Source organism: Heterodontus francisci, chromosome 23, assembly GCF_036365525.1.
Source record: "Heterodontus francisci isolate sHetFra1 chromosome 23, sHetFra1.hap1, whole genome shotgun sequence".
In the NCBI taxonomy this organism is placed as follows: Eukaryota; Metazoa; Chordata; class Chondrichthyes; order Heterodontiformes; family Heterodontidae; genus Heterodontus; species Heterodontus francisci.
The window spans coordinates 50,810,579-50,823,195 of NC_090393.1; the positions used below are offsets into that span (position 1 = coordinate 50,810,579).

General features: G+C 43.4%; 1 protein-coding gene across 1 annotated transcript in view; it reads right to left on the reverse strand.

The window, feature by feature from the left end:
* Positions 1–414: 414 nt before the first annotated feature.
* LOC137383007 (solute carrier family 2, facilitated glucose transporter member 11-like) overlaps positions 415–12,617 on the reverse strand; it is an 83,253-nt gene continuing 71,050 nt past the window's right edge. Inside the window, exons 11-12 of the mRNA XM_068055595.1 lie at positions 10,546–10,673; positions 415–2,510 (exon numbers count right to left, since the gene is read on the reverse strand). Of these exons, the coding sequence (XP_067911696.1) occupies positions 2,361–2,510; positions 10,546–10,673 (278 nt within the window). The 3' untranslated portion in view covers positions 415–2,360. The remainder of the gene's footprint in view (positions 2,511–10,545; positions 10,674–12,617) is intronic.

Below are 12,617 nucleotides of genomic sequence, written 5' to 3' on the forward strand. Positions count from 1 at the left end.
TCAGGGCTCTACAATCTCTCACCATTTAGATGGTGAAGATGCTTCTTCTTTATTCTTCCTGCCAAAGTGGACAATGTCACACTTTCCCATATTATACTCCATTTGCCAGGTCTTTGCCCACTCACTTAACCTATCTATATCCTTTGTAACTGAAGATAGTATACCCATTGAATGTTAGGTAGATAATGTACAATACTGGACATTGTACAAAAAGTGTGAGTGAGAAAAGGTTACGGATTGACCATGCTGGCTTGAAACAAATTCTGGAGAGAAAGGACATCTCTAAAATTAAATAGGTCGATGCAAGTCATCAACCGTCCGACTGCTTTAAAAAAAGGCTTGTAAGAAGAAATTGTTAGGGACCCTAGAGGAGAATGTGGAGGTTTATTTGATTTGTTTTGAAATTTTGTTTGTGCATATTAACTCTAAGTTTTAATGAAAGAGAAAAAAGAGAATCTATTAACTGTATATCAATTATGTTTAATTATATTCAAGGGTATTAATTAGGATATCACTTGAGCACATATAAAGACACACCTACTGAAACTGTGGTGTGTAAGACTTAGGAGGTGTATGCTTGTAATGTTTCACACTGTAAATAAATGTTAGACTGAGTAAAGATTGACTCCGGTCCTATCCTTCACCGACTAGCTCTCTGGATTAAAACACAGATCCCTTACGATTTTGAATCTCCTCGTAATCTTCTCTTCTCTAAGGAGAACAATTCCAGCTTATCTAATCTATCCACATAACTGAAATCCCTCATCCTTGGAATTATTCTCATAAATCTTTTCTTCGCCCTCTCTAAAGCGTTCACATCCTTCCTAAAGTGTAATGCTCAGAATTGGACACAATACTCTAGTTGAGGCCAAACCAGAGCTTTATGAAGTTCATCATAACTTCCTTGTTTTTTGTAGTCTATGCCTCTATTTATAAAGCCCAGGATCCCGTATACCTTTTAAACCACTCTCTTAAACTGCCCTGCCACATACAACTATTTGTGCACATATACCATCAGGTCTCTCTGTTCCTTGCACTCTCTTTAGAATTGCAAGCTTTATTTTATGTTGCCTCTGCTTATTCAGCCTACCAAAATATACCACTTCACACTTCTCTATATTAAACTTCATCTGCCACCTGTCTGTCCATTCCACCAGTCTGTCTATGTCCTCTTGAAGTCTATCACTATCCACCTCACAGTTCACAGTACTGCCAGATTTTGTGTAATTTGCCAAATCTGAAATTGTGCCCAGTACACCCAAGTGTAGGTCATTAATATATATCAAGAAAAGCAATGTCCTAACACTGAACCCTGAGGAACACCACCGTACATCTTCCTCCAGACTGATAATCGTTCACCACTACTCTCTGTTTCCTGTCACTCAGCCAACTTCGTATGCATGCTGACACTTTCCCTTTTATTCCATGTACTTCAACTTTGTTGGAAAGTCTATTATGTGGCATTTTGTCAAATGCCTTTTGGAAGTCCATGTACACCACATCAATGGCATTATCCTCATCAACCATCTCTGTCGCCTCATCAAAAAACTAAATCAAGTTATTTAAACTTGATTTGCCTTTAACATATCCATGCTGGCTTCCCCTAATTAATCCGCACTTGTCCAAGTGACTGTTAATTTTATCCCAGATTATCATCTCTTTCCCACCACCAAGGCTAAACTGACTGGCCTGTAGTTGCTAGGTTTACCTTTGCACCCTTTTTTGAATAAAGGTGTAACATTTGCAATTCTCTAGTTTTCTGGCTCCACCCCTGTATTTAAGGAGGACTGGAAGATTATGGCCAGTACCTCTGCAACTTCCCTCAGCATCCTCGGATGCATCCCATCCGGTCCCAGTAACTTATCAGCTTTAAGTACAGACAGCCTTTCGAACACCCACTCTTTATCAGTTCTTAGCCCATAAAGTATCTCAGTTACTTCCTCTTTCACTATAGCTTTGGCAGCAACTTCTTCCTTGGTAAAGACAGCTGTGACGTAATCATTTAGTACCTCAGTCATGTCCTCTGCCTCCACACATAGATCTTTTTGGTTCCTAACTGGCCACATCCTTCCTCTTACTACCCTTTTACTATGTATATGCTTATAGAAGAATTTACTATTTACATGCTTACAGATGACACAAAGCAAGAAATCTTGGCAACAGCTGTTTGAAGGTACTTGAAGATACCCTGCTCAACAGCCGACCCAATTAAACTTACACTTGCCACTAGCTCTTAATGCAGAGAAACAGTTGTTAAAGATAAAAACTAGACCATCGACAGAAAGAAACATGATAATGCTACAGAAACATGACAGAAACACATTCTTTTGATTCTTTCACAGTTTTGTTTCAGCTTGTTCTCATTGAGCTTTGAAATTGCGTTTACGAAACTCCTGAGAAATTTCCAGAAAGGCCTTTCCTTTTGTTTCTGGTAGAAAGAATCCAATGAATAATGCGGTGAGGAAACTAATGGAAAGGAACGGCACGTAGAAGAAACTGCCCAGTCCCTCCTGAAAGACAGAAAAACAGGGTGACTGCAAACAGATCAGATTTTAATGATTCTGCTATTGCCATTTACACCTCCTGTAGACCCATCTTTTGTTGCTTTACTTGTCCTATTATCATCACTTTTTGCCTTGCATCATCATCCCTTTTATCATTTAATCTCTCAACCTTCCACCCAATCGCAGGCCTTCCCTTATGTTCTTTCCTCCCCTCACTCCTTTCCCTGTCTCTGTACCTGCTTTAAACCTGTTACATCTCGCATCTTTTCCAGTTCTGAGGAAAGATCATCGCATGAAACGATAACTCTGTTTCTCTGGGCTGAGAACTAAATATTCAAGAATATTTAACATTTTGGAAGGATGAGAAGAAAGAAAGGAAAAGAAGGTGGGATATCTCTGTTAATAAAGAATGAGATTAGGACAGTAATGAGAAATGATCTTGGCTCAGAAGATCAAGTTGTAGATAAAAACAAAATACTGCGGCTGCTGGAAATCTGAAATAAAAACAAGAAATGCTGGAACCACTCAGCAGGTCTGGCAGCATCTGTGGAAAGAGAAGCAGAGTTAACGTTTCGGGTCAGTGACCCTTCATTGGAACTGACAAATATTAGAAAAGTCACAGGTTATAAGCAAGTGAGGTGGGGGTGGGGCAAGAGATAACAAAGGAGGTCTAGATTGGACCAGGCCACATAGCTGACCAAAAGGTCACAGAGCAAAGGCAAACAATATGTTAATGGTGTGTTGAAAGACAAAGCATTAGTACAGATTAGCTGTTAATACACTGAATATTGAACAGCAGCAAGTGCAAACCTGAAAAAAAAGTGGGTAAGCAAACTGAACAAACTAAGATGAAACGAAAAAAATGCAAAAAAAGAATTATAAAAAATGTAAAAAAGAATGTAAAAAAAAGGAAGAAAAAAAATAACTAAGAATGAAAGTAAAATGGGGGGCTGTCATGCTCTGAAATTATTGAACTCAATGTTCAGTCCGGCTGGCTGTAGTGTGCCTAATCGGTAGATGAGATGCCGTTCCTCGAGCTTGCGTTGATGTTCACTGGAACACTGCAGCAATCCCAGGACAGAGATGTGAGCATGAGAGCAGGGGGGAGTGTTGAAATGGCAAGCGACCGGACGCTCAGGGTCCTGCTTGCGGACTGAGCGGAGATGTTCCACAAAGCGGTCACCCAGTCTGCGCTTAGTCTCCCCAATGTAGAGGAGACCACACTGTGAGCAGCGAATACAGTATACTACATTGAAAGAAGTACAAGTAAATCGCTGCTTCACCTGAAAGGAGTGTTTGGGGCCTGGGATAGTGAGGAGAGAGGAGGTAAATGGGCAGGTATTACACCTCCTGCGATTGCAGGGGAAGGTGCCATGGGATGGGGACGAGGTGGTGGGGGTAATGGAGGAGTGGACCAGGGTGTCGCAGAGGCAACGATCCCTTCGGAATGCTGACAGGGGAAGGGAGGGGAAGATGCGACTGGTAGTGGCATCACGCTGGAGGTGGCGGAAATGGCGGAGGATGATCCTTTGGATATGGAGGCTGGTGGGGTGAAAAGTGAGGACAAGGGGAACCCTGTCACGGTTCTGGGAGGGAGGGGAAGAGGTGAGGGTAGAGGTGCGGGGAATGGGCCGGACACGGTTGAGGGCCCTGTCAACCACAGTGGGGGGAAATCCTCGGTTGAGGAAAAAGGAGGTCATATCAGAAGCACCATCATGGAAGGTAGCATCATCAGAGCAGATGCGTCGGAGACGGAGAAACTGGGAGAATGGAATGGAGTCTTTACAGGAGGTAGGGTGTGAAGAAGTGTAGTCGAGGTAGCTGTGGGAGTCGGTGGGCTTATAATGGGTATTAGTAGACAACCTATCCCCAGAGATGGAGACAGAGAAGTCGAGGAAGGGAAGGGAAGTGTCAGAGATGGACCATGTAAAGGTGAGAGAAGGGTGGAAATTGGAAGCAAAGTTGATAAAGTTTTCCAGTTTGGGGCGGGAGCAGGAAACGGCACCAATACAGTCATCAATGTACCGGAAAAAGAGTTGGGGGAGGGGGCCTGAGTAGGACTGGAACAAAGAATGCTCGACATATCCCACAAAAAGACAGGCATAACTAGGACCCATGCGGGTACCCATAGCAACACCTTTTACTTGAAGGAAGTGCGTGGAGTTGAAGGAGAAGTTGTTCAATGTGAGAACAAGTTCAGCCAGGCGGAGGAGGGTGGTGGTGGATGGGGACTGGTTGGGCCTCTGTTCCAGGAAGAAGCGGAGTGCCCTCAAACTATCCTGGTGGGGGATGGAGGTGTAGAGCGATTGGACGTCCATAGTGAAGAGGAGGCGGTTGGGACCAGGAAACTGGAAATTGTCAAAATGACGTAGGGCGTCAGAAGAGTCACGGATGTAGGTGGGAAGAGACTGGACCAGCGGAGAAAAGATAGAGTCTAGATAGGAAGAAAATCAAGATGTAGAATCAGTTTGGGTGGAGATAAGAAATTGCAAAGAAAAGAAGTCACTGGTGGGAGTAGTTCATAGGCCCCCAAACAGTAACTACTTTATAGGACAGAATATAAATCAAGAAATAATGAGGGCTTGTAGGAAAGGTTCTGCAATAATAGTGGGTAATTTTAATCTTCATATAGATTGGACTAATCAAATTAGAAAAGGTAGCCTGGAAGATCAGTTCATAGAGTGTATTAGGGAAAGTTTCTTTGAATAATTCATTCTGGAACCAACCTGGGAGCAGGCTGTTTTAATGAGTGTAATGTGTAATGGGACAGGATTAATAAATGATCTCATAGTAAAGGATCTTTTAGGCAAGAGTGATCATAACATGATAGTGAAATTCTATCAGTTTGAGGGTGAGAAGTTTGGATCTGAACATAGTCTCTTAAACTTAAATAAATGCAATTACAAGGGTATGAAGACAATGTTGGCTAAAGTGGACTGGAAAAATAAGTTAAAAGGTAAGACAGTAGAGAAGCAGTTGCAGACAGTTAAGGAGATATTTCATAACTCTCAACAAATATATATTCCATTGAGAAAGCCTCGATGAGAAGGATGCACCATCCATGACCAACTAAGGAGGTTAAGGATGGTATCAAATTGCAAGAAAAGGCAAACAATGCTGCAAAGATTAGTGGTAAGCCAGAAGATTGGAAAATTTAAGAAACTAGCAGACGATGACTAAAAAAAGAGGCAGAAATTAGAGTATGAGAGTAAACTAGCAAGAAATATAAAAACAGACAGTAAAAACTTCTACAAATATATAGAAAGGAAGAGATTAGTTAAAGTAAGTGTTGGTCCCTTAGAGGATGAAATTGGGGAATTAATAATGGGAAACAAGGAAATGGCAGAGATTTTAAACAAGTATTTTGTATCTGTCTTCACAGTGGAAGACATAAAAAGCATCCCAAGAATAGCAGAACATCGAGGCAAAAGGGGGAGAAGAACTTAAAACAATCACTATCATTAGAAAAAAAGTACCAGGAAAACTAATGGGACTGAAGTGTTATGGCCAACTGACCACCGGTAATGCTTTGTTTAAATTAGTGTTTCAGCCCCTGTGTTTTGTTGTCCAAATAACAGACTGTGACAGGTTTTCAAGTTTAAAACAGACAACTATTTATTGAACAATAATCACCCGAAATGTTCACATCACCACCCACGCACACATTCACTCTCTCATGTACACTAAAGATAGATAGAAGGTAAAGCTTAAGAGGTGGTAAGAGTTCAAGGTGTAAAAGTCTGCTGTTTTCAGGAAAAACCTGTGGGATCCTCTTGGAAGGTTTTAAAGTAGCAGGCCTGTTTGCTGGTCATCTTGCCCTTGCTGGGTTGCTGAAGTCTCTTGGCAGTCAACATTTCAGTTTGAAGATGGTGCTAGTATTTCTTAGTTCAATTTTCACAGGTGGAGGAATTGTTCAAAAGGCACTCTATTATTTCTCTGCTGTAATTAGTTGCCAACTTGTCTCAGCCGAGTTCAAATATCTTACCTGGAATTGATCTCTCTCTCAGCCTTGTGCTGAAGTTAAAGATGGATTTCAGTGTTCGTTCTGTGGCCGGAGATCCCAGAGTAATGATCTTGATGTCTGATGACTCCCGTTGTTCTCCAAAAAAGTTACCTTTAAAGGTAGATTCATAGGGCTGGATTTTACCAGCCCCTCTGCGTCGTGGATTGTGGCGGCGAGGCCCATAAAATGCTTACGGGAGCGACCTGCCACGACCCACAACACCGAGAAGGCCCCGCTGGATATTTGCAGCGGTGGCGAAGCCCCAGTGTGGGCCCCCACCCCGGCCACTTAGCAGTGGGGCCTTCATTAAAATATGGAAATGAGGTTACTTAAAATGCAAATGAACTTACCTGCTGCGGGCGGCCGTCCCATGCCGATTTTATGGCTTCCGATCGCACCTCGCGCGCCATCGGAACTAGGCGAGAAACTGGTGGGCAGGGGGGAGGACTAAAATTATCAGGGAGGGGGAGGGGGGAGCAGGGAAAACGTTTTTTATTGGCTGTGGGGATGGTGGAAAGGGTTTGAAGGGCAAAAGTGACGAGGTCGTGGGGGAAGTTCAAGGTGGGAATAAAATTAATGACTATCAGATTGGCATATAAAACAACCATTGTGGGGGGTGGGGGGCGGTGTTGGGAAAGGGCCTCCTGTTTTTGATTTTTATTTAAAAAATTTAAAAGATAATTTGCCTTTAAAGATTCAAATCTCTCATGAAGGGCTTGAAACCCTTTAAAAATGGTGCCGCCGCCTGTGCCGGATGGCGTTGCCTGGGACGCGGCAGCCACCCCCTCTACATCATCGGGGGCCGCTGCTCCACCATCTCCATTTAAATGCGCCCGCGCGCATAATATTGCGGCGGCACTTCAGCCCATAAAGTGTTAGTTTTGCACATTTTATTTTAGGCATTGGGTTCCTGAGGGGCTATACAATGGCTTCTGATCTCAGCCCATTTTGATAAGATGAAGGCTGTTCACACTTTATTGTAGTGATTATAGCTGGAGACGGAACATCTGCTAATGCCTTTGTTTTATCTTACTTTGTGGACAGCTCACATCCATGTGTGATGAGTTGTTTAGTTTAATGTAGACGGGGTTAATGAGTTTGAGTCCTATCAGACATGGATGTATATTTCAGTGCAGGACAAGGTATGTGTCATGTGACTTTGTCCTCCATCTTGTTGAAGACAAGTGTACCAGTCTTTTCAAATTGCTCTTTTTTTCAATAACTCTTCAGTTTATTTTTTGTATTTCCATTGCTGCATTTCCTGTGAGCGTGGTAAAAGGCTGACAAGTCCCCTGGTCCTGATGGGCTGCATCCTAGGGTCTTAAAAGAAGCGGCTGCAGAGATAGTGGATGGGCCAGTTGTAATCTTCCAAAATTCCCGAGATTCTGGAAAGGTCCCAGTGGATTGGAAAACTGCAAATGTGATACCTCTATTCAAGAAAGGAAGGAGACAGAAAACAGGAAACTATAGGCCAGTTAGCCTAACATCTATCATTGGGAACATGCTAGAATCCATTATTAAGGTAGTAGTAGCAGGACATTTAGAAAATCATAATGCAATCAGGCAGAGTCAACATGGTTTTATGAAAGGGAAATCATGTTTGATAAATGTATTACTTCTTTGAGGATGTAACAAGCAAGGTGGATAAAGGGGAACCAGTAGATGTAGTGTATTTGAATTTCCAAAAGGCATTCGATACGGTGCCACATAAAAGATTACTACACAAGATAAGAGATCATGGTGTTGGGGTTAATATATTAGCATGGATAGAGGGTTGGCTAACTAACAGGGATAAATGGTGCATTTGCAGGTAGGCAAATAGTAACTCATGAAGTGCCACAGGTGCTGGAGCCTCAACTACTTACACTCTATATTAATGACTTAGATGAAGGGACCAAGTGTATTGTAGCCATATTTGCGGTTGATACATAGATAGGTAGGAAAGCAAGCTATAAGGAAGACACAAAGGCTGGAATTTTGTATTGGGGTGAAGGCCCTGCCCACCGGCCAAAAGGTTGGGAGCAAGCCTGCCTCTGTAGGGCCTGGAAGCCATGCCATAATTTTACGTGGCTCAGGCCCTTAATAGGCCTCGGGCGGGACTTCCACCCCGAGGCAGGAAGTCCCGCCTCTGAGCTTTCGGCCAATCAGCGGGTCAGCAGCTCCTCAGTCCCAACAGCACCACCGCACCACCTCAACATAGACAAAAAATTACAGTTTTGGCTTCACTGGGGTCATAGAGTCATAGAGTTATACAGCACAGAAATAGGACCTTCAGCCCATTGTGGCTGTGCCGGCCATCAAGCACCTAACTATTCTAATCCCATTTTCCAGCAATTGGCCCATAGCCTTGTATACTATGGCGTTTCAAGTGTTCATCTAAATACTTCGTAAATGTTGTGAGGGCTCTTGCCTCCACCACCTCTTCAGGCAGTACGTTCCAGATTCAACCACCCTCTGGATGAAAACATTTTTCCTCAAATCCCCTCTAAATCTCCTGCACCATACCTTAAATCTATACCCCCTGGTTATTGAACCCTCCGCTAAGGGAAGAAGTTTCTTCATATCTAACCTATCAATGCCCCTCATAATTTTGTATATCTAAATCATATCTCCCCTCAGCCTTCTCTGCTCTAAGGAAAACAACCCTAGCCTTTTCAGTCTCTCTTCGTAGCTGAATGCTCCAGCCCAGGCAACATCCTGGTGAATCTCCTCTGCACCCTCTCCAGTGCAATCACATCCTTCCTATCGTGTGGTGCCCAGAACTGTACACAGTACTCCAGCTGTGGCCTAACTAGCATTTTATACAGCTCCATCATAACCTCCCTGCTCTTATATTCTATGCCTCAGCTAATAAAGGCAAGTATCCCATATGCTTTCCTAACCACCTTATCTACCTGTGCTGTTGCCTTCAGTGATCTATGGACAAGTACACTAAGGTCCCTCTGACCCTCTGTACTTCCTAGGGTCCTACCTTCCATTGTATATTCCTTGCCTTGTTAGTCCTCCCAAAATGCATCACCTCAGACTTCTCAGGATTAAATTCCATGTGCCACTGCTCCGCCCATCTTACCAGCACATCTATATCGTCCTGTAATCTAAGGCTTTCCTCCTCACTATTTACAACACCACCAATTTTCGTGATATCTACAAACTTACTGATCATACCTCCTATATTCATGTCTAAATCATTAATGTACACTACAAACAGCAAGGGTCCCAGCATCGATCCCTGCGGTACACCACTGGTCACAGGCTTCCAATCGCAAAAACAACCCTCAACCATCACCCTCTGCCTCCTGCCGCTAAGCCAACTTTGGATCCAATTTGCCAAATTGCCCTGGATCCCATGGGCTCTTACCTTCTTAGCCAACCTCCCATGCGGGACCTTATCAAAAGCCTTACTGAAGTCCATGTAGAGAACATCAACTGCTTTACCCTCATCTACACAGCTAGTCACCACCTCAAAAAATTCAATTAAGTTAGTTAAACACAATCTCCCCCTGACAAAGCCATGCTGACTGTCCATGATTAATCCCTGCCTCTCCAAGTGGAGATTAATCTGTTCCTTAGAATTTTTTCCAATAGTTTCCCTACCGCTGATGTTAGCAAGTTTTGATTTGTTTCTGTTAGACGCAGAAATGGAGGGGTGTCGATGTGATACATTGGTGCTCCAATGTGCCAGAGAGTATTCACAGGGTGAGTTCCAGATCTCAGCTGTGCCCTAGGCAAGAAGAGGTGAACCAAACCCTATCTGAGATGGCAAATCCTCAGGATACCAACATCTGTCAACACCTACTAGTGGCTGACTGAAGAACAGAGCTTGATAGATGTAGATCTCAAGAAACCAAAGATGGGATTAGGGCAGGCAGAAAAAATACATTTTAAAAGGGGAAGAGTTATGAAGGGTATTAAAAAGAGGGAGCTGGAAAGGATACACCACACAACAAAGGGGGTGTTTTATCAGAGAGTATTTTATAGCACAAGCATAGTCTGGGTCACAATATCAAGTTAAATTCAATCTGCATTCAAAATACTTACAACGATGAATGGGAAAGTCATCCCAACAAAAATAAGGTTTATCCAGAACAGGGAGCCATTGATCATGTAGGCTGCGGGCCGTGCAGTTTGGTCAAAGATCTCCATCGGTATGATCCCAGTCACTCCGGCTAAGGGCAAATGCAGTATTGGAGAGTGGTCATTGTAATAGAGACACAACAGAGAGTACCGGTGTAGGAAGTGACACTGAAGCAAACGGTTACATTCCTGAAATTCTATGGGCTGCAATCCTGACAGTTGCATCAGGATTGTGCTCCCCAACACTGAGCTCTGCCAGAGTTTGTGAAGTCAGTGCGAAGGCTCCTCCTTAGCACTGGGCAGGTGGGTGCAAGTACCATTTCATCTACATCCTTGGCATTCATCTGCTCCATGTGGCCAGAAACATGAACACCTGCCTGGGGTGGGCAGGGGTTGCCCGACTGTCCACCCTCCCCGCGCTGTCACTGTTCTGATTTGTGTCTGGGCAAAAGGGCCAATCCAGATCATTTTAATCTGGGCTTTGGGGGTGGGGGAGGGGGGCGGTGATGGTTTAGGCAGTTTTTCAGGTCCAGACCTCACTGGTGGAACCCACATGCAACCTTATGGAAGTTGTTAACCTTATGTCTCTCCAACAGCAGTTACCACTGCTAATGTCAGTTAAAGATAGAAAGTCAGGATCACGAAGTTCCTCCTCGGGGATTCTCTACCTTTGGCTCCACCCCACACCTTCATCATTTGCCTTGTTAAGGACTCACAGAAGCCCCATTCCTTACAGATAAATCCAGAAAATCACAGAAACAACAGAGACCCAACATTTCCTTGGAGGTTTTGTCTGTCTCTCACTCAAGTTACACTGAGACCTTTATAACCCTGATGGAATTTCAGGGTCCCAAATCTTTGGTGATGTTGTTCTTCAAGGTACTACCACCCATTCTGTGCACCCTGCCCCTGCCAATGCTGGTTTTCATCCCTTTTAACTCCCCTTAGCTCAGCAATGGACAGAAAACACGAGCGGAGTTGCCACTGCTGAGAACAATGACAGAATCAGGTGTGTCTGTGAAACCACTTCCAGTTGAGTAGCCTGTGAAACTGCACCATGGCAGGAGTCAGCAGCTCAAGGGAAGGAGACAAAGCTGGAGGGGAAAACTGTAAAAGAAAGAGAATCTCCTAATGACAAATGTGGGTGAAAGGTCAGGACAATCAACTGATTTATAGAATGAAAGCACAGATTCCCCTCTGCTAGAACCCAAGCTGTGTCAGCTGGAGAGCCCAATGACACATCAAGGTGAAGAAAGTCCAGCTACTCCTGTCCACAGACTAATTCAAGATTTACAAGGATGATACCAGAACTGAGAAGTTATAACTATCAGGAAAGGACTGGATAGGCTGGGACTCTTTCATCTCGAAAAGAGAAGACAAGTGGTGACCTGATACAGGTCTTCAAAATAATGAACGGTTTTGATTGGGTAAATGTAGAGAAAATGTTTCCACTTGTAGGGGGTCTAAAACCAGGTGCCATAAATATAAGATAACCACTAATGAATCCAATAAGGAATTCAGACAAAATTGAGAAAATGGTTTGCATGCATGTGGAATGTGCTATTATATAGAGTACTTGAGATGAATAGCAAAGATGTATTTAAGGGCAAGCCAGATAAAATATGAGGAAGAAAGGAATAGATGGATAAGCTGATAGGGTTAGATGAAGTAGAATGGAGGAGGCTCACGTGAGGCATAAATACCTGCACAGATCAGTTGGGCTAAAAGGCCTGTTTTTGTGCTGTAGATACTATGCAATTGAAGGAAGGCAGTGGCGCAGTGGTAATGTCACTGCACTAGTAATCTAGAGGCCCAGGCTAATTCTGGGGACACGAATTCAATTCCCACCATGACAGCTGGTGGAATTTAAATTCAATTAATTAAAATTTGGAACTGAAAGCTAGTCTCAGTAATGGTGACCATGAAACCATTGTTGATTGTTGTAAAAACCCACCTGGTTCACTGATGTCCTTTCAAGAAGGAAATCTGCCATCCTTACCTGGTCTGACCTACAAGTGTCTCCAGACCCACAGCAA